General features: G+C 35.0%; 2 protein-coding genes across 2 annotated transcripts in view; one reads left to right on the top strand and one right to left on the bottom strand.

Moving 5' to 3' along the window:
* Positions 1–15,706, bottom strand: part of LOC138304907 (beta-TrCP-like) — a 35,902-nt gene extending 20,196 nt beyond the window's left edge. Inside the window, exons 1-9 of the mRNA XM_069245299.1 lie at positions 15,614–15,706; positions 12,588–13,766; positions 8,049–8,114; positions 6,286–6,430; positions 4,594–4,754; positions 4,264–4,354; positions 3,956–4,020; positions 2,562–2,687; positions 2,195–2,284 (exon numbers count right to left, since the gene is read on the bottom strand). Of these exons, the coding sequence (XP_069101400.1) occupies positions 2,195–2,284; positions 2,562–2,687; positions 3,956–4,020; positions 4,264–4,354; positions 4,594–4,754; positions 6,286–6,430; positions 8,049–8,114; positions 12,588–13,355 (1,512 nt within the window). The 5' untranslated portion in view covers positions 13,356–13,766; positions 15,614–15,706. The remainder of the gene's footprint in view (positions 1–2,194; positions 2,285–2,561; positions 2,688–3,955; positions 4,021–4,263; positions 4,355–4,593; positions 4,755–6,285; positions 6,431–8,048; positions 8,115–12,587; positions 13,767–15,613) is intronic.
* Positions 15,707–15,725: 19 nt separating this feature from the next.
* Positions 15,726–18,316, top strand: LOC138304908 (ragulator complex protein LAMTOR5 homolog). The gene is made up of 4 exons (XM_069245300.1): positions 15,726–15,838; positions 16,273–16,334; positions 17,175–17,289; positions 17,922–18,316. The coding sequence occupies exons 1-4, from the start codon at positions 15,804–15,806 to the stop codon at positions 17,983–17,985; spliced, it is 276 nt and encodes a 91-aa protein (XP_069101401.1). The 5' UTR covers positions 15,726–15,803; the 3' UTR covers positions 17,986–18,316.
* Positions 18,317–23,010: the final 4,694 nt, after the last annotated feature.

The raw sequence follows: 23,010 nt of genomic DNA, 5'->3' as shown, positions 1-23,010 counted from the left end.
GTGTATAATTATTACATACCTGTAGACATCTGACCGTGTCTGTGTATAATTATTACATACCTGTAGACATCTGACCGTGTCTGTGTATAATTATTACATACCTGTAGACACCTGACAGTGTCTGTGTATAATTATTACATACCTGTAGACACCTGACAGTGTCTGTGTATAATTATTACATACCTGTAGACACCTGACCGTGTCTGTGTATAATTATAACATACCTGTAGACACCTGACCATGTCTGTGTATAATTATTACCTACCTGTAGACATCTGACAGTGTCTGTGTATAATCATTACCTACATGTAGACAAATGACAGTGTCTGTGTATAATTATTACATACCTGTAGACACCTGACCATGTCTGTGTATAATCATTACATACATGTAGACACCTGACAGTATCTGTGTATAATTATTACATACCTGTAGACAACTGACCGTGTCTGTGTATAATTATTACATACCTGTAGACACCTGACAGTGTCTGTGTATAATTATTACATACCTGTAGACACCTGACAGTGTCTGTGTATAATTATTACATACCTGTAGACACCTGACAGTGTTTGTGTATAATCATTACATACCTGTAGACACCTGACAGTGTCTGTGTTTAATCATTACCTACCTGTAGACATCTGACAGTGTCTGTGTATATTTATAACATACCTATAGACATCTGACCATGTCTGTGTATAATTATTACATACCTGTAGACATCTGACCGTGTCTGTGTATAATTATTACATACCTGTAGACACCTGACAGTGTCTGTGTATAATTATTACCTACCTGTAGACACCTGACAGTGTCTGTGTATAATTATCACATACCTGTAGACACCTGACAGTGTCTGTGTATAATTATTACATACCTGTAGACAACTGACCGTGTCTGTGTATAATTATTACATACCTGTAGACATCTGACCGTGTCTGTGTATAATTATTACATACCTGTAGACACCTGACCATGTCTGTGTATAATTATTACATACCTGTAGACACCTGACAGTGTCTGTGTATAATTATTACATACCTGTAGACACCTGACAGTGTCTGTGTATAATTATTACATACCTGTAGACATCTGACAGTGTCTGTGTATAATTATAACATACCTGTAGACATCTGACCATGTCTGTGTATAATTATTACATACCTGTAGACATCTGACCGTGTCTGTGTATATAATTATTACATACCTGTAGACACCTGACAGTGTCTGTGTATAATTATTACCTACCTGTAGACACCTGACAGTGTCTGTGTATAATTATCACATACCTGTAGACACCTGACAGTGTCTGTGTATAATTATTACCTACCTGTAGACACCTGACAGTGTCTGTGTATAATTATCACATATCTGTAGACATCTGACAGAGTCTGTGTATAATTATTACATACCTGTAGACAACTGACCGTGTCTGTGTATAATTATTACATACCTGTAGACATCTGACCGTGTCTGTGTATAATCATTACCTACCTGTAGACAAATGACAGTGTCTGTGTATAATTATTACATACCTGTAGACACCTGACCATGTCTGTGTATAATCATTACATACATGTAGACACCTGACAGTATCTGTGTATAATTATTACATACCTGTAGACAACTGACCGTGTCTGTGTATAATTATTACATACCTGTAGACACCTGACAGTGTTTGTGTATAATCATTACATACCTGTAGACACCTGACAGTGTCTGTGTATAATCATTACCTACCTGTAGACATCTGACAGTGTCTGTGTATAATTATAACATACCTGTAGACATCTGACCATGTCTGTGTATAATTATTACATACCTGTAGACACCTGACAGTGTCTGTGTATAATTATTACATACCTGTAGACACCTGACAGTGTCTGTGTATAATTATTACATACATGTAGACACCTGACAGTGTCTGTGTATAATTATTACATACCTGTAGACAACTGACCGTGTCTGTGTATAATTATTACATACCTGTAGACATCTGACAGTGTCTGTGTATAATTATTACATACCTGTAGACACCTGACCGTGTCTGTGTATAATTATTACATACCTGTAGACACCTGACAGTGTCTGTGTATAATTATTACATACCTGTAGACACCTGACAGTGTCTGTGTATAATTATTACATACCTGTAGACACCTGACAGTGTCTGTGTATAATTATTACATACCTGTAGACATCTGACCGTGTCTGTGTGTCCTACCATGGTCACCTTACAGGCGATACTGGACCAACTCTCTTGGGTTGACAAGTCCCACACCTAAAAATGCATACCATCAATATTATAAAACGCTAAAAGAAAAGCCATAAATACAACACATTTTTTTTTCAATTTATTCTTAAATGAAACAATAATTGTTCTCTGACTACATATATTTGTACATAAAGACCTCAATGTATCAAACTCAAATGATAGAACAATCATGCTATAATATATAACATATCTTGATGTAAACAACTGTAAGTGCAAGAATCTCATCAATATCTAGCAGTTGTCGACTTTCAGTTTTACAATTTAGACATGCAGAGTTGGGTACCTTGATTGACTTATCTGTTGAGCCGCTGACAAGTCTTTTCCCCTCCAGGTGGAGACATCGTACAGTACCACTATGGCCCACCAGTGTTTGGACGGACCAGGGAGCATTTGTTCGAATATTCCAAACCTATCAATGTAAAATATACAGAATTCAGGTAGTACACAAAATAATTAATATTCCTAAATTCTATAGCCGTTACATTTGGTTTTTTATATATTCAGGTGTATAATGTATATTTTCCGTTTTATCTTTGCTATATAACCTTACCAACTGGGAAATCGTTTACACTTGTGTAAATGCAGTCGATTGTTATACAAGAATACATATACAGGAACACTGACTTCTGCAAGTAGTGTTAACGTGCATCAGATTTGGGCAATTGTTTCTGTATTTTTAATTTTTCAATATAAACAATTTTAATGTATTGAAAATAAAAAAATAAAACTAAATTAAAAACCAAATAGAACTAAATTTAGCGTATACTTTCTAAACTTAACAACATTTCCCTCCAAATTGGAGCCAGCTGCTCCGCGATTCAATCAAATAACCGGCTGTTACATCAATTATATAATACTGAGATAAGTAAGTTTTATTACATTAGAACATTAATTTAAAAGAGGTAGTCGGGTGAAATGTTAATTTAAGGAATGATTTCAATTTTTTGTTGTTTACTGGTGTGTTAACTGCATTTGTTGGACAGATATTGCAACATAATAACACAAGTCAATTAAAATATCTGTCCAACAAATGCAGTTAACACACTATTAAATTGAATGATTTAATCAAATATTTTGAAATGAAAAAAAAAAAAACACAAAAAAAACACACTAGTAAACAACAAAAAATCAAAATCATATCTTAAATAAACCAAATCAATTTTATTACTTGACATGCTTTGTAAACATTTACTTTCCCGTTTCCAGTGTTTATAAAAGATCCATTCCACAGTATACAAATTACTTCTGATTCACAGCTTCAGAGAATTTTTATCCCTTAGAATTTGGGCTATTCCATCCTCCATACTCCAGGGGTTCCGATCACTTACAATCTCTACACCCCTGGGCTATCTCATAATGAAATTGAAGGCAGCTCAGTGGAAAACATTTGACCAATCACAGGCTAGCAAGATTTCCTTTGAAGACCACAGAGAGAGCGACGCCTAACATCAAAGCCACACAGTCAACCACATTGTACCGTTACATATGGCTCTTTTGATGTACATCAAATCACTAAATTATCTGTTCTATTCTGTTGTCTCCAGTTTTACTATGAGATAATCCAGGGGTGAATAGATCGTAAGTGATCATAACCCCTGGAAAATTGAGGATGAGGTTATTCAAAATATACCCGATGGTTGACTCAAGGGTCAAATTTCTTGTTCATATATTGCTCACCTTAATAGTTTTGTCGGATGAGCCACTGACTATACGAGTATCATCAAACTGGACACATGATATACCTGTAAGAATTAAGGCATTTAATGAGATTACATTCAGTAATTTCTGCTAAATCAGCTAGGTGACGATGCTCAGGTAACAGATCACAGTGAAGCACCTACAATAACTGTAATGGTGTCACTGACAATACATGGGGTTATATTGTTAAAATTTAATACAATAACATGGGAATAGATATCTGTAATCCTTTAAAATTGGTAAGTCATGTTTAACCAACTAAACATTTCCCAGATAGGACAAGTTACCTTGAGAATGACCTTCAAACGTCCTCACAGTACATCGACCACTTAGCCAATTGTTACGCAAACGGAAACGCTCAGCAAAAACTTTCTTCCACTGGAATTGAGAATTCAATCATCAACTTATTATCTATAATCAAAGGTTTCATTTAAAAGATTAAAAAGATTTTGGGATTAAGAGTGCAACCCAGATAATCAGAATTTAGTCAAACATGTACTGATCAATCATATTCTAGTAAATTACAGCTTTATACTTTATATTATCTGGGCATGAAGCCATATAAGATGATCAGTTTCCATAATGGCAATGAGTTATTATAGGAGATATAAACTCACCATAATGCTTCCCTCTGAGGACATGTGACTAATCACTTGTTGGTGTTCAGCTGCCTTAGACAGACGCCATTTTGGTTGACAGCAGAACTTTCTCCAGAATGAGGCTTCTTCAGCAACATGTCTCCAAACCTTACAGACTTGAGCAGCATGACACAGACTCACTGTAACACAAGATTATTATTACATTCACTGTAACACAAATAGACTCACTGTAAAACACACAGACTCTGCAGCGTAACTCTAACTCACTGTAACTCAAACAGACTTACTGTAACTCAAACAGACACTCACTGTAATTCAAACAGACTCACTGCAACTCAAACAGACTCACTGTAACTGAAACAGACTCACTGTAATTCAAATAAATTCACTGTAACTTAAACAGACTTACTGTAACACATTATTAACACACTCACTGTAACTCAAACGTACTCACTGTAACTCAAACAGACTCACTGTAACTCAGACAGATTTACAGTAACACAGACTCACTGTAAAATCAAATAGATTCACTGTAACTCAAACAGACTCACTGTAAAATCAAATAGATTCACTGTAACTTAAACAGACTCACTGTAACTCAAACAGACTCACTGTAACTCAAACAGACTCACTGTAACTCAAACAGACTCACTGTAAAATCAAATAGATTCACTGTAACTTAAACAGACTTATTATAATACAAATTATTAATACACTCACTGTAATCAAACAGACTAACTGTAAATAAAACAGACTCAGTGTTACGCAAACAGACTCACTATATCTCAAACAGATTTACAGTAACACAGACTCACTGAAACTCAAACAGACTCACTAACTCAAACAGATTTAAAATAACACAGATTCACTGTAACTCAAACAGATTTACAGTAACACAGACTGACTGTTACTCAAACAAATTTACAATAACACAGACTGACTGTTACTCAAACAGATTTACAGTAACACAGACTCACTATAACTCAGATTTACAATAACACAGACTCACTGTAACTCAAACAGAATTACAGTAACACAGACTCACTATAACTCAAACAGAATAACAGTAACACAGACTCACTATAACTCAAACAAATTTACAGTAATACAGCCTCACTGTAACTCAAACAGACTCATTGAAACTCAAACAGACTCACTGTAACCCAAACAGATTTACAGTTACACAGACTCACTGTAACTCAAACATACTCACTGTTACTCAAACAGACTCACTGTAACTCAGACAGATTTACAGTAACACAGACTCACTGTAACTCAAACAGATTTACAGTAACACAGACTCACTATAACTCAAACAGATTTACAGTAACACAGACTCACTGTAACTCAAACAGATTTCAAGGAACACAGACTCACTGTAATTCAAACAAATTTACAGTAATTAATACAGACTCACTGTTACTCAAACATACTCACTGTAACTTAAACATACTCACTGTAACTCAAACAGATTTACAGTAGCACAGACTCACTGTTACTCAAACAGATTTCAAGTAACACCGACTCACTGTAACTTAAACAAATTCATAGTAACACAGACTGATTGTAACTCAAACAAATTTACAGTAATACAGACTCACTGAAACTCAAAAAGATTTCCAGTTACACCACTTTTATTAAGTAACACAATCCACAGTAACACTGACACACTGTAACACAGACTATATTATGACCTAGAAGAGTACTTACCTGGGTCGAGGAAGGACATGATTTTACTGGCGATGTCTGGAGGTAGCCATGTAATGATGTCCTGACAGTTTGGGGGACAGCCACGATGGAGGTTAGGGCCCATCTTCACAGATAGCAGGTGTAACTGGGGCAGGTCACAGTCCCTCTATTACATTGATTGAAGGATGTTTAGCCAGATTTGTGTTGCATGGTATTCAACAATGATAATTGTAAAGAACGTATATTAAAACAAACAGGTCACAGTATATCTATTCAATAAGATATTAAAACATGTCTGTTGGTATTTAAGCACACAGTCTCTTGATATGTTAGCAAAGCAATGTCACAATCTCTAGGTATTTTAGCACAGCTAGGTCATAGTCTCTAGATATGTTAGCAAAGCAATGTCACAGTCTCTAGGTATTTTAGCACAAGTCAGTCTTTAGATATAATATATAGCACAGCTAGGTCCCAGTCTCTAGATATGTTAGCACAGGTCATAGTCTCTAGGTATTTAATTAGCATGGATCAGTCTCTAGATAATTGCTAGCACAGCTAGGTCACAGTCTAGGTATTTTAACACAGGTCACAGTCTCTAGATATGTTAGCACAGCTAGGTCACAATCTCTAGATATGTTACCACAGCTAGGTCACAATCTCTAGATATGTTAGCACAGCTAGGTCACAATCTCTAGATATGTTAGCACAGCTAGGTCACAATCTCTAGATATGTTAGCACAGCTAGGTCACAATCTCTAGATATGTTAGTACAGCTAGGTCACAGTCTCTAGATATGTTAGCACAGCTAGGTCATAGTATCTAGGTATTTTAGCACCACTAAGTCATAGTCTCTAGATATGTTAGCACTGCTAGCTAGGTCACAGTCTAGGTATATATACGTATTTTAGCACAGTTTACAGTTTCTATGTATTGTATAATATTTCACTGTGTCTTGGCATATATTAAATAGCACAGGTCACAGTTTGTTATCTCTTAGACTAAATCCAGGAAGCATGCTGTATATCTATAAACAGGCTTAAGTGGTTAAAGACATTAAGTAGTATACATATATAAGATGTAGGTGATTTCTTGTTACATGTACTTAAATAAAGTTCAAGAATATTGAAAATTTGCAAGTACACTGTGTAGTTATCAATAGTCATCTAGGAAAAGTACCATAATGCAAGTCCAAAACATTTCTTTTGATAGCTTAAGAAGTATATATTGACAGTTATTAATAGAAAAGTTAATATCTGTCTGTATCAGTGCATGTACCGATGCACATGTCAATGACCTGAGCAGTTAATGTGAAAGTAAACAGAGAAAACATGATACAATTATTACCATTTCTGATGAGCAGCAGACACCCTGCCACACCATCACACTGCTTCATAGACAGTCGGGCAATTATACGACTAATTGGTCACCAAACGAGGGGTTACTACGCATACTGCCATTTTCTGTACGTGTGTATAATCTAGGGAGAGCTTCCTCACAGGAAGTGTGTATATTTACTAGACAGACTCCAAAAAAAAAGACTTCAGGTCAACTCAATAATATACACCTAGGTTTTCATCATACGTACCTTTTTATATTAAATGATTGATTTAAGTAATTTTAACTGAATCCTCAATGAAAACCCTTTTCAAGATCTGCATATTTTGTTTATCACGAATTATTAATATGTAAATAGGTGGTACAAATAATACGACAAAAACACGAACAACATGTACATATATATAGCACACACTGCATACCTACTATATAAAGCGTAATAGACTCACCAACATCCCTTTCAGAATCATATTCTTCTGAGAATCACTGCAGTCGTTGAACCATCTTAATATAGTCTGTAAGATAAAAATTTAATTATAAGTACCAAGAGTTACCACAGAATGCGTAATTAAATTTGGTCTGAGGGAGTGAACTTGTGGCAAATATTAATACGAAATATTAACCTTTGATAAAATTAATGCTAATATCTATATACCACTAAACATGTGGAGAAGGTTAACAGAATCAGTGTGCTCTGACTTAGGGGGCACTTTAATTTGGCGGCATTGGGGGAAGCTCGAAGCTGGAAAATGTTGTATACACTTTTTTATTGCGATCATAGACAAAGATATTGAGAGGAAAATTAAAAACCAATAACTTTTACATGCACTTTTATATTAATCATTATATATAGATATGTAAATTAAATCTGGTGGGATGAACAAACTAAGACTAATACCAAATAACACAAATTTTCGAGTAGAAGGAAACAAAAGCCAATCCCTGACTTTAGCTCTGTAACATAATTGTATTATCTAATAATAAATCCATTGTATTACCATTTTATAAGTTACATACTCTACTTAACAAATTGTTTGCTCTAACAAGCTTGTTCTTTATATAATGTGTTAATCTTCAGAGTAGTTAATAAACACTCAAATACAGCATCAAAATGTCAATCAACTGTAATATTTTCTGACTGCAATTACTTGACAAAATAAAAACTATTCCTTACTTTTTCATTCTACAAAGTATCTATAGAACAAACTAATGTCCTTTTATAAGACAAATATATCTATAATTTCAAGTTTCGTTAGGAATCATTATAAACAAGTTTTATTGTACATGTATTGCCATTATCCTCATATGCATTAAAAACAAGTACTCATATATGGTAATGGACACAATCACATAGTTCCCCAAACGACTCCCCACCTCCCACCTGCAATAAATCAAAAATGCAGTTGCACAGTGTACGTATGAACATCTTGGGAGAAAATTTGAAAATAGGAAGTTGGCCCAGAGACAATCATATTTATTCTAGATTTTTATCATATTGATCAGCATCCCTTAACACCTCTATATACCAATTTTCATTGAAAATCGGAGACCTAAATATAAAAACAGGAAGTTGGCCTAGCTGCCATCTTGGAATACAAAACTCTTTACGATAATATTTGCATGTTGTTCGCCATCCCTTAAAACCTCTATAGACCAATGTTCATTGAGATCGGAGACCGAAACCAAAAGAACAGGAAATGAGCCTGCGGCACCAAAATCTTTGTTTGCATGTTGTTCGCCAACCCTTAAAACCCCTATAGACCATGGCTAATTTTCATTGAGATCTGAGACTGACACCTGAAAACAGGAAGTTGGCCCTAGTACATATATCCTGGCATGACCATCTTGGACTTCCAGTCCCGGAAAAAAAAAAACCTTCTTTTCAAAAATGTCACTACAATTAATATTTCAGTCTGTGACTTTAGTTGGCATTATATTTTGATGCCAAGGACTAGTAATTTTACAGCCAGACTAGTGCCAATTGTAAAGAACTAATCCGAATGGATTTGTGGCTCCCCATTCGATTAATATTGTTAAATGCTACATTTACAAGAGCGGTGGTCAATTTCATTTCTCAACACATTTTGAGTGCATTCTTTACACGATTATTTCAGTCTGGATGCATCATTTTGTGATAATTTTTGTTCACGAAAGCATCCAGACTGCAATTTGGGTAAAAAATTGTGAACTGATCATGGCTGAATTTGAAGTGCTGAAGCAAAATGGCTGTCCATTTAATTTTGGGGTTTACTAGTCCAAATGACTAGCAGCGAAAATAATAAGCGTCACAGACTGCAATTTATTAATTTAGATAGTAGTTTTTGTTCCATCAGGACAGAAGTCAGCATCTGATGGTGATTCATCTCTTTGAAGGTAATTAATTAATAAAGTAATTGTATGTGATTATACCGAAAAACAGCGTTCATTCATTCATTCATATCTTTATTCCTCCGTAAACGAAGAGTTACATGAACATATAAGAATACAAACAAAAATAGGTGCAAGGTAATAACAAAACAAAAAAAGGTGAGATAGCATTAAGGAAAGGGAGAACACAAAGCAAAAAAGTAAAAAGGAAATAGAATAGAAATAGTATCATTAATTGTAATCTATATGAATGCACAGGAAAGCATCAGTTTAACTTTGACTATCAACAAATATGTTGAATTGAATCTACTGTATTGCCACTAATTGAAAAGTAAGTATAAATTTACAAATACAGTTATGAGAAAAGACATCAAATAGCTACACTATACAGCGAATGGTATATAGAGCATTTAATTACTGAAAGGTCAATGCAGACACTTTATCTGCGAAACACAAACAATCTTAAACGAATGAATATACGGTATTATCATCACCGAGAGCTAGAATAATGTTCTCATTTGGGCGGCCAAGAATAATATGTATTTGTTCTTCCCTGTCCACTTGGTCTAATAGAACATATACACGAACGGGATATATATTCACAACTTTTGTAAAAAACGTATCTCTAATTGCGACTATATCTATATTTCTACAATCTAAAGTACAATGGGCAACAGCGTCAGACACACACAAATTGCATTTGGCACAGTGTAACTCACAATCAGGGGGAGTAATCCATAATTTGGAGACGCGTTTACAGATACCAGAAAAAGATGGAGAAACTTTGGAAATTGACCACAAAATCGATGGAGAAAATTCCATGTGAATATTTCTGAACCTGCGCAATTCAGGGTTTAATGTCAGACGCTGTTTCCATTGATTACTTTCCTCAAGAAGTAAGACATTTTTAACAATATATTTCCATGTACGTTTGCTTGGAATCCAGGTTGACTTTAAATAATCATAAACAAACGACTGCAAGTTGTATTTATGAAAAATATTCCATACGTCGAAAATAAAACCTGTTTTCGACTTATATATACCTAAATACAGGTGGTATAGACGTAACAAAAACAACTGCTTCGCAGTACATACAGACTTGACATTACACAGAGCAGCAAAAAATCTTGCGTGCATACATATAGTAGATCAGGAATATTAATTCAACTAACAATCTAGCTAGACCATTTCATGATTTGAAGATCAAACAAAATGCATCACAGAAACACAAAAAATTTTGACCTCTTTTTGATACTTCAGAAGGATTCAAAACATTTATCTTTTTTCACAGAGTCCCATTTATAATATGCACTAAAGATGAAGGACACCTTTAAAATGTCACATATATTCAATAAAACAATTTCTAGTGTGATCAAATCACAATGAAGTAATGTGAAATATTGGCTGGATTATAATTATAAAGCTTTAAATTCATATATACAAATAACTGATGGCCACAAAGTCTGAATGTTTAAAGTTTCCTGAAACATTTTCATCAATTAGCATAAACTGGTATTTAGTAAAAGAGATCATGATCTACATAATTTATATTACTGAGCAAATGAAAATATAAGCAGTACTTTTGTGTGTCAGTGTATACATATATACACCAGACCAAAATCTAACTTTACCCTGTTCCAATGTTTGTACTAACTGCATGTATACAGCTGGTGTCCTACCATTTCTCATGGATATAATTCATTAAAGATGCTCCACCGCCAACAGAGCATAAATGATACTTATCATTTGAACAATGATAGGTGTTTAATTGTGTTTATATATGTCTAATTAATACAAAAAATAATTTTAGATAATTTGTTTTGCTTTCAGTGCATGTGCAATCAGTACTGCATTTACAACTAATGCAAGAACTTATTTTTAATATTTTTATCACTGGAGTAAAATTAGAAGCTCAGATTTTTCAATGGTGGCAATGGTGTAAAATAAGTAATTTTTGTAACTGGAAAAAAAATAATAAATCGTCTGCTCCCGTTTTTGATAGAGAAAATAAACATTTGTCAGAGGTGCAGCATCTTTAAACTTCCATTATCTCAGTTACTGTAGTTACTGAGTGACTGATCCTTTCAATCTTATATATCAATTTTGTAATTAATACAGACAGTCAAATACAACTTGTCTTAAGTTTATGATCAACTCTCTGTAAAGACCACCTACTTATATGATTAAGAGGACCACGTGTATTACAATACAGTCCCCAAATGGCTAATGACCCAGGGGTTTCAATATCAGGAGGTACCCGGTATTTTTTACTGGTTAAACCTGTGAGTGGTACCGCCTGATTTAGACTAAATTAATTACATTAGATAGCATACAGATAGTATACATGTACCCCCTGAAATTGCCATTGTACCCCCTCTCCTGAAAGATAATGAAACCCCTGATGACCTGTGCGTAAAAGACCTCTTGGCTATATATGGAATCATTGTTGCTTTTTCCCTTTCAGACTGAATTAAATACAGTAGGTCTTTATAGACAGGTTTGACTTGTAAATCAGAAAATAAAAGTTGTTTACTTTTTTGTATTAGCTTTTAATTTAAAAGGCTAAAAGCACATTATATAATTGTTTTGTATATATATATATATCAACAATTTATACTCACTGCAATTTTTTCTTTAAAAACTGCTGGTTTAACCCCATCTTTGTTTCTACAGCTGAGACGAGAATTTCCGTTGATGACAGCATCCTTCTTTTTCAGTGAAACATTGAGGAGTGGACTTAGTGTATGGTCACACATAGGAAGGTGTGACCTCTGAATACTGTCAGGCGGAGAGAGAGGCTGTATTGTCGTTTTACTGGAAGAATCCTCCTCGCTGTCACTAGAATAGTCACTACGCCTGTATTTGTATTGTTCCTTACGACTCTTGGAGAAATGGCCCCAGGAAGTGACAGGACATGTGGACCTGAACTCCCATCCAGGGTCGGAGGGGTCCTGTTCTGTTCTATTGAACACCATATCTGCACTGTCAGGGGATACATTCCCATCCATTTCATCACCATCATCTACATTACCACTATCTGCAGCACTCGTACAAGGATTTCTGTGGTGAGATTCTCCCCATTCAGATTCTATCTGACTACAACAGGAACTCTCATTCTGTGACTCCATACAACAAACTTCTTGGTCACTTGAGTAGTGGAATGAACTAGAATGACACATTTCTGATGTATTGGAGTCTTTCTGACATAGATACTTGTCACTGGGAACAGATGATAGCTGTCTAGTACATCCCCTCCTTTTTACCCTGTCCTGGTGTCCATGACTACTGTTGTCATGGACAACAGGGTCGTCACCAAGGTCAACAGCTCCATTGTCATGGTTACCATATCCATTGCTTGTGTTACCACTTCCATTTACAGTCACAGACATGATTATTTAAATTCACAACTCAGAAATTAATTGAAAAAATAACAACCTTTGTTTGTGAATGGCATAAATCACCATTACTCCAAATGTCAAAATGGACATTATAAATATATATTCATTTAAATACAATGTATAAACTCATCTAGAAACATGCACCTTAAATGATTTATTCACAACCAAAGAAATTGATATGTTTTTCAATATTAAAACATCCTACATGAAGGAAGAAATTGCAAATGATTGCAATTTCTTAAACTTGAACTTTATCTCTGCTTCACATTCTGTCATCAATGTTAATGTCTGAGGATTTTCATAGTTGACCTTTCTCTGTAGGTTGGTTCACACCAATTCTCAATTTTGAGCAGCTTGATATGAATGGTGGCATTGTGCTCCTTGATATCCCTGCTTCATCACCTCCTGATAATAGATATCACAAACAAATGTTAAAATATATCAGTTTTGTTATAATTGTTGAACAAATAGTATGATATACATGCAAGGCAGTACCATTGCATATAAGTGACATATGGTAATGCAAACATTAGAATTGCTATAGGGTTCATCTATCTTAGAGACCAACACTTCATCTATATATATATCGACCCAGTCCAATCCCGCTACAAATTATCAATTAACTATATATGATAGTCAATTGTAGTAGAGGTTTTCAATTTTGTTTGTTTGATTATTTTAACTTCTAATTAACAGCCCGGGTTTTGTTTAAGAACGGCCTCCCATGTATGCAGTGTGAAGTGTGTGTGAAGTTTTGGGAGACTGCGGTATGTTCGTGTTGTGTCTTCTTGTATAGTGGAACCGTTGCTCCAATTGAAGGCAACAGAACAGGCACACACAGAACAGGTAATTCAGTTTTTTGATCTACATCAAAAGAGCTGTATAATGGTACACTGTGATTGATTGTGTGGCCTTGATGTACGGCGACACTCTATCTGTAGTCTTCAAATCTTTACAGGCCTGTGAATGGTTCAGATGTTTTCTGCTGAGCTGCCTCCAATTTTACTATGAGATAGTCTAGGGGTGTATAGAGATCGTAAGTGATGGGAACCCCTGGAGTATCGATGGTAAAAGGAGAGAGGAGAGTACAAAATGCAGTGACCAAACCATGCTTCTAACCAAACCTTTCATTACAAAAGGGATGCAATATGTTTTATCAAATATTGAGCCACATGTAGTTGAACTGGTTGCTGACGATCTACATTGTATCTTAATTGAGTTAATGTACTCCCGCTAAAATACATTATGATAGATCAGTGCACATACATACAATGTACTTAACAGTTTATATAGGTATTTTTTGTAAGTATATAATTCATTATTTAAACAATCATCATCAGCATACATACATGGAATGCTCAAGCACAAAACCTAGACAACAATATAATATAGATCAAAAAATGTATAAATTCTGCTTAAATTAATATCAGGTCCGGTAGCACTGGTAAATCTGGCTATATAGCTAGATTTGACTCAATAGTCAAATCTGACAACACGTATAAAGGACAAATGTAATCAAAAGTGACATACCTGGCCATAAAATCATGGTACACATCAAAATTGAATGACGTATAAATCTTGAGAATCAACAAAACAAAATATTTTTGTCATCCAAGATGATTTCTGATGATTTTTCAAAATCCATCATTGCATTTTTTTGTTTACATTTGTCCATTATACATGTTGTCAGATTTGGCTATATAGTCAAATCTAGCTATATGTAGCCAGATTTAGCGGTGCTAGAGAACCTTTTAATACTGTTCAGGCCCTATTATACATGTATACACTGCATATCAAATTAAGACAATTGTAATACATAGAGTCGCTGGCTATAGAACATGTCCCTTACATATCCTGGCCTAAAGTTATTCTTACATTTTGTAAATTAGGATGGCTATTGATATACATGTAATAGTAAGAGTATGGTAGGCCTAGCTTCAATGTAACAACTTAATTTATTCATTAATTCATTCATGCAAGTATTGTAGCCTATGTAGGGGTATTGTACATGCCTGCGTGACAATTGTCATTTAATATCCCGGACATTGTTAGCGGTCGGGTGCACATTCAGGACATCCGATTATCACATTAACTTGTTTGGATCATCATGATGAGTGATGTTAAAAATATTTCAAAATTGCCAATTAGAACAAAGTAATCATACACATTTACAACACAAATCGTTCTCTAATTGTCTATTCAAACATAACCACAACATAAAATGACTTTAATTATGAAATATACTCTACCTGAGTTGTTCCCATTTTAATAATATCACGGATTCCATTTCAAAATATGAAACGTATGTTTTCTCTTCTAAAGCGAATTATGTTGGAACTCTCTAATGTGAACTCGCGTGGAGGTAGAAAAGAACACTACAAATATTTACTTCCGGTCACATTACAACAAACTACTCGATTATACCTATTTGCTACAAAAATGGAGAAAACTCTTGAAAAATCTATGGAAGAAACGTATGTCATTTCTTACATAATAGCCAGTTTTATGTATGATATCATGCCACTTAAAATGTCTTCATGCTAATCACTCATGACGATGTGTGGGCGGAGATTCTGATCACAATATTAATATGCATCATGATGAGATCAGTGGACAGTATTGGACACAGATCAATGATGTTGATAACACGAACCCTTTTTGTATTAAGTCAATCGTACTTCATAGATTGTTTCTCTTTAATTCAACAACAATAGAAACCTTATTGGATTGTTTAAATTTAGATGTATGATAAATAAATTGATAATATTTTCATTTGTGGTTAAAGTTAAAGCAACTGCTTTTAGTTATACAAGTTCTAGTCTAATCCAATGGCATAAGATGTATTGCTCGATATTGAGAAACTTCCTAATACTTGTTTTGACATTATAATCATGATTTGATCTTTTAGGTTTAGAGTCCCAGGTGTCGCTGGAGTGTTATGTGCAGATGAACATGGACTCTGTTTATCATGTAAGTTTTATCATAATTTCAACCACTGATTATAGATTTGTGTAAGTTTCATATTTGTTAACCATTGCTGATCAAACAGAGGCAGATTCTGTACATGATCAGTCAATATTTGATCTTGTGTGTATATCATCAAGGATGCTCTATATAGCCAATATACATATCACAACTAGTGCATCCTTGATGATGAACATCAAATGACCAAATTATCTGTCTTTTCTGTTCCTGTTGTCATACACTGAACCTTCAGTTTTGTTAGAACATTTATGCCAGGATTGATATTATGACAGTGATATTTATCCTAAGAAATATGAAGGATAACCCTATTGTAAATATATATCATGTTTTCAACACTTGTACATTGTATGTCATCCAAAGGGCTCTATCTAACTAACCCGCTAAATATGTTATTGTGCCTATTGTTAATGTATTATGAATCAGTTATGCTGGTCTCTTGAAAGATTTGCATCACAAAAGGTTTTACTATATAATACAAAAATGTAGCTAGGAATACCATGCAATGTGACTTTACTAATTCTAGAGTACCTTTTGACAAGAAAAGTCATTCTTTTCTGTTAGCAATCTTTAAACTTGTCAGCCTGTGGCAATTGCAGTTAGTAATTGTAAACTTATTGTAGCTTTGCTGAATTATATAATTGACAAGTGACTGTCACATATTTATAAGCTTTTTAAAAGGTACATGGTATAATTCTTAACACTCATTACTTTCCACTGACTCTGGCATTCTATTGGAGCTGGCTGTGGATCTTTCTTTTGTTGGAAATCAGATTTAAGATTATATAATTAGGTCATGCTACAATGTATTTTAATTTCATTTTACAGCCAAGGGTATTGCCAAAAAGGAGACAGCAGGACAGTTGGCAAGTCTAGCCCGACAGGCCCAGCAGTTACATCCTGTAAACCCCAGTCCTGTCATCGCTATAGAGGCAGATGGAGGGTATGCATCACACAGTTACAAATTTAGTAACTGTGTGGGGAGGGGGCCTGGGCAAAAGCAGGACATTTGGAAAGTGTAATTAGTCACTGACAGGCACAGCAGTTACATCTGTAATCAGTATCACTAGTACTCTATATAGCCAGAAGTTGGTTGGTTGTACGGTGGCACAGCTACATGTCATCTTTTATTTCTATTTATTTTAAACAAACTTAGTCAATGTCACAGGGATGATATGTTTGAGAGAAATAAATAGCATTCTTAGTAACAGATACACTGATCAGCAGCACACTTTGCATAGTCAGAGAAAGCAGTGGAAAGGACTATATAGGTGTCATGTCCAACAACCATACTTTATAAAATAATCAATTTTTACTTCATTCGGCTGAAGTTTGTCGTAGGAGTTCAATGTATATGAAGGTGGATAATAGGTATAATAAGAGGAGTGTTTTTATGGACCAAAGAGGTGTGAATAAAAATGACATGTACTGTCAAAATTTCAAGGCACTCTGCCCTTAATCAGGACATAAAAATATGTCCTAGACATGCAATAATTATCTTTCATATTTTGTGAAAATATTTGTATGAAAAAAATGGACTTGTTTTATTTATTTTATTTCTGTATTTTTTTTCAGAACGGTTTTGATAAAGAGTGAATCGGATATCACCATGGCTGTCTATAAATCACCTATGTCTTGACCAGCTTGACCTAGTATTTGGGTATCAGCTGTTCAAGGCATTTCTGCGAGAGTGAGAGAACTGTGAGAACATGTTGTGAATCATTAATTAAACTTTGATTCAAACACAGATTATATTATCTAATACATAATATTGTCTATATTATGAGAGACATTTTGGGTAGAGTGCAATGGCGGACCCTTCTCTAATGGGGAAAAAAGGATCACACACACACTGTCAAGGGAACAAATGTACTGGATTATCTATGATGTAGAAAATGTGATGCCATTTACGCTTGTATAACATGGAAGTTTTATATCATGAAAAAGAATAAATTATTTAATGCTTTTGACTTTGTCTTTGTGACTCACTGGTGTATAAGGCAAATGCATATGCCTGTTGTCAACCTCTTTATAGGAGAATATCTTAGAATCGAAGCATTTAAAAAGAGCATATATCAGGGCATCAAATTGACCTTTGACTTTTAGCAGTTTTGGAGGTCAAATAACAATTTCTCATAAATCTGAAGAGTCAAAACATATCACAAATAGACATGTGCTTCAAATGCAAGGGTCAAATCTGATTGATGGTAGTCAAATCTAACTCTCATGGGGAGAACTGGATGCCTTGCAGTATATACACCCACCCCTCCTATAAAGCTTCACAATCTCTATGATGTTAAATGACCTTGACCTATATATTAACCCACACACCCCTGAACTTTCATAATGGACTGTTCCAGTTCTTGAATTAAATGAGTCCACGTGTGTCTTCGGGGATGGATCAGATTTGTTACACCACTTCGTTATATGGAACACAATTACTACATATCTTTAAAGACTAGTAGTGATTTGAGGTACGAAAATGCGGATGGACGGACAGATGGAAGTCTTTTTCGTTTATTCGGAACAACCTGTTCAACAGTTTGTAAACGTCATTATTTCAAGTATAAATCCTGACTGACCTGCAGTTTATGATACAGGCCTGTGAGGGCTTTGTCAAAGCTCGTCTGAAAACAATATAAAATCATCAGGTCCGTCTTTAATTCATAAACGAACAACTAGGTTCAACCAGTCAAACCGCATAATCAAAAACGGCCATAGTCAGAGTGGTTACCATTACTATTGCTGTCTGACCCAGTGTCTCATCCATGAATGTGTGAAATGGACTTAAAAAGCTACTAGTTATAAACGACTGAATAGTTCTTACAAAAGGTTTAAAGCATCCTAAAATACATCCTCAATACTCCAGGGGTTCCAATCACTTACAGTCTCTACACCCCTGGACTATCTTATAGTCAAATTTGAGGCAGCTCAGCGATAAACAGTCGAACCAATCACAGGTCTGGTAATATTTCCTTTGAAGGCTACAGAGACAGCACACCAAACATCAAAGCCACACAGTCAATCAGTGTGCCTTTATACAACTCTTTTGATGTACATCAAACGACTAAATTACCTGTTCTGTTGCCTTCCATTTCACTATGAGATAGTCCAGGGCAATCGGATCACCAGTCATTTTATCTAAAACTGGATTCTCAGAAGTGGACGAGGTGTTCTGATTGTAGTCCAGGGGTGTAGAGATCATTAGTGATCGGAACCCCTGGAGCATTGAGGATGCCTAAGAGACTGCTAAATGGGAATCATAATCTGTGCTTTTCAGGGCACCAAGAGTGGCAATTGTGCAAATTCTTTAAATCCTTCATCTTTTGTAGGAATGAAAGGGATTAGGTTAATGTTTGGCTTTTAGTGCAAATTCTTTAAATCCTTCATCTTTTGTAGGAATGAAAGGGATTAGGTTAATGTTTGGCTTTTAGGATTAATATTGAGCAAAGCAATTTAATTAGTAAAGGTCTGGGGTATGCTAATGGAAAATGTTGAACACATTATTTAAAGCCCCGTCTTCTAAAACTGATGACACATCGATATATACATATATACGAATCCTGGATTTTTCCCATTTTCGTTTCCATTCACAGAGATATGAGAATTAGTTACAGTTCATATCATTATAGACCCACCAGAGTTCCCTGAGACCATTTTTAGACGTATTAGAGCCGAGAGCTAACTTTCATTCGTTCATAATTATTCTCAATATCTTTTAGATTTATGTAGTCATAGACAAAACAGTTTTTTTTACTTCAAAACAATATTTGGAGAATAGTGCTTTATAATTAAATTAATTAACTCAGTGAGGTACTACTTAGGCATTGATATCCGATTTTTTATCCATATTAAAAAGCGACACATTTATTTGCCAAACTAAACAATCAGCCAAGATGTCAATACATTGTTCAACATTAAATTCCCGCGTAAATGTTCTTCGTCTAGATAACGTCATAATACTAAGTGGAAAAATGCAAAACATGTTATGCAAAAATAACCTTAGCTTCCCACCAACGGAAATGAGTATAGCAAATGAAATTGAATTATAAAATATTATTTTTTATCGAATTTTTATCAAAATTCTAGAACCTCAAGTGGATGTTTCGTTGGAAGTTAGATTATTTATCTAAACAAAAGTAATTAAAAGTTTCAGTATTCTTAAATATCGTTTTTTTTTTTTTTTTTTTTTTTTTTTTCCATCGAGACGTACATGGGTTTTGTAGTAGTATTGAGTTTGTCACACAAAATAAAGCTTCAGTCTGCTACTGTACATCTCTACACTGTCAGCCTCATTATTGTATTAAGAAATCAAAATTGTTAAAAGAACACTTTGTGTAACATTGTACATGTAATATATTTTGCTGACTGTAACTGACGTAATGTACTTGTGACGTCATTGAAGTACAGATCGATGATTGTGACGTCATAAATAAGTCTCTCTTGGAAACATACACCTGTATTCCTTCAGCAGTGTTTCTGAATCGCTAAAATTCCCATAAAATGTCGACAAACACCGTCCCAAAGAAGATATCGTGTTGTAAGGTGGCGCCTCTCCCAGGAGGTGACAGTAAGAACGGATTGGGAAGTCAGAAATGTCCCAAGGAACTGTTCTTAGCGAGGAGAGGATACGAACAGTGTAAGCTGTACTTCCTCACCACCATTGTTGACACTTGGGATGGACAGACTGCCAGTAGTTTGTTCTACGAGTCGGCCGCCACATTTTCTCCATCTAAGACAGAAACTGAAAAGTCGGACGACACTTCTACAAAAACCAGCCTGGAATGGGATTGGAACTGCCACGCAACGAGTTCTGTCGAACAGCAAGCAAAATCACGGAAATTCAGGCCCCGGAAACTTATACGGAAAATGGTTGGAAACAAAGAATAAGTTCTGGAAATATGGTAAACACAGCAAAAAATATTCGGAACAGAAAGTGAGAAAAACATGAAACTCGAAGTTGATTTTATTTTTCATCTGTATTGAACGAAAATAAACTGAAAATGCAAATACTTTTGTATAATTACAAATGTGAATAATTATCAATGTGATATAACATACAAATAGTTTTGTTATGTTTCTAATATAATATGTTGTTTAGAAAAGATTAGAAATTATATTTTACATTACAAGCGATTATCTACATACAATGTAATCATTATACTTACGCGCGTTTTATCATTTTATAGTCAAAATACTAGAAAAATAAATACTTGTATTTTAAGATGGGGTCTATGCACGAATTGATAAACCGTATGCACGGATTGGTAAACCGTGCCTTTATTATTAGGCTTTTTTATTATTTTTTTTTTGCCTAATATAAAAAAAAAGCCTAATGATATAGGCAGGTTTAGCGGACTAATAAACCGTGTGCACGGATTGGTAAACCGTGCGAACGGATTCACAAACCGTGTGCACGGATTAGTAAACAGTGCGGACGAATTGGCAAACCGTGTGCACGGATTGGTAAACCGTGCGAACGGATTCACAAACCGTGTGCACGGATTAGTAATCCGTGCGAACGGATTGACAAACCGTGCGGACGGATTGGCAAACCGTGTGCACGGATTAGTAAACCGTGTGCACGGATTGACAAACCGTGCGGACGGATTGGCAAACCGTGTGCACGGATTGATAACCCATGCGAACGGATTGACAAACCGTGTGCACGGATATATTTCCATGTCCCTTCGCGGGCTCCGTAGTTATATATCTAAATTACACACAGATATATACGGCGATACCGCTTATTATCCAGCAAAACTTGTAACGGTAAATAGTTTGGAGCCCTTTTTATCTCCCACACAGCTCGACGATGATCAGACGATCAGTTTGCAAAACTTTTCTGATTGGCCATCTAAGCAGGGAACCGTTTTCAATTAGAACGCAGTAATGACTTCTTGAAACATAAATTTACAGTACTAGGCAAAGAACTAGAAAGAGCACATGAATGAATCAACGAATTGGAGATGAAAAGAAACCACTGGTACAACAAGGCCGCAAAAACTCTATCCATGTGCTGTGACTGAATAATGACAACAACAAAGAGAGTGTAGAGGACACAGTTGAAAAAGCGATATCGCTGTAATATCTATTCAAATAAATTCAAACTGAAGGGAGTCTTTATTAGAACACATAATTCCTTAGATGATTTGCTATTGGTGTAGCATCCTCGATATATATTCCAGTGGTTACTATCACTGTCGTAATATCCATCCCTGTATAACTAAGTATGTCATAGTGAAATTAATGGTCGGGAGAAAAAATCCTAATCAATCATGCCCGTATACGAAAGATTCAGATAGCGATGCCAAACTTCAAAGCCATGCAATGTACCGTTATTCGTTTCTTTAGATTGACATAAAAGGACCAAATACGTACCTGCCTGCCTACAGAGCCGTCAGTTTTGATCTGACAATTATTGACGATGTTGGTGTAGATAAACTGATTTAAAATATGTAAACTTGGGTCGATCGGTCATTCCTATAAGTTTATACTTTGTGTATATACAAATTATTAGCAGGATTATCAAAAAACGGCTCCGCTGTCTGTTACAATACCCGAAGACAAGCATTTGCCACGTTTGTGATTATTACACTTAACACATTTCTAAAAGTTTCTGTTTTAAAGATCAAATAGCTAGGCTAGACCAATGAACGTCACT

The sequence above is a fragment of the Argopecten irradians genome, chromosome 12 (genome assembly GCF_041381155.1).
Source record: "Argopecten irradians isolate NY chromosome 12, Ai_NY, whole genome shotgun sequence".
Taxonomy (NCBI): domain Eukaryota; kingdom Metazoa; phylum Mollusca; class Bivalvia; order Pectinida; family Pectinidae; genus Argopecten; species Argopecten irradians.
Note: the sequence above shows the minus strand (reverse complement) of the source record. Positions and strands in the feature narration are given on the sequence as shown.

Excerpts from the sequence above, each read along its gene's own strand:
- LOC138304908 (XM_069245300.1), top strand. The coding sequence starts at position 15,804 with ATGGAGAAAACTCTTGAAAAATCTATGGAAGAAAC. Across the intron at positions 16,335-17,174 it reads ACATGGACTCTGTTTATCAT|CCAAGGGTATTGCCAAAAAG; the intron begins GTAAGTTTTATC and ends TTCATTTTACAG. Across the intron at positions 17,290-17,921 it reads GCTATAGAGGCAGATGGAGG|AACGGTTTTGATAAAGAGTG; the intron begins GTATGCATCACA and ends ATTTTTTTTCAG.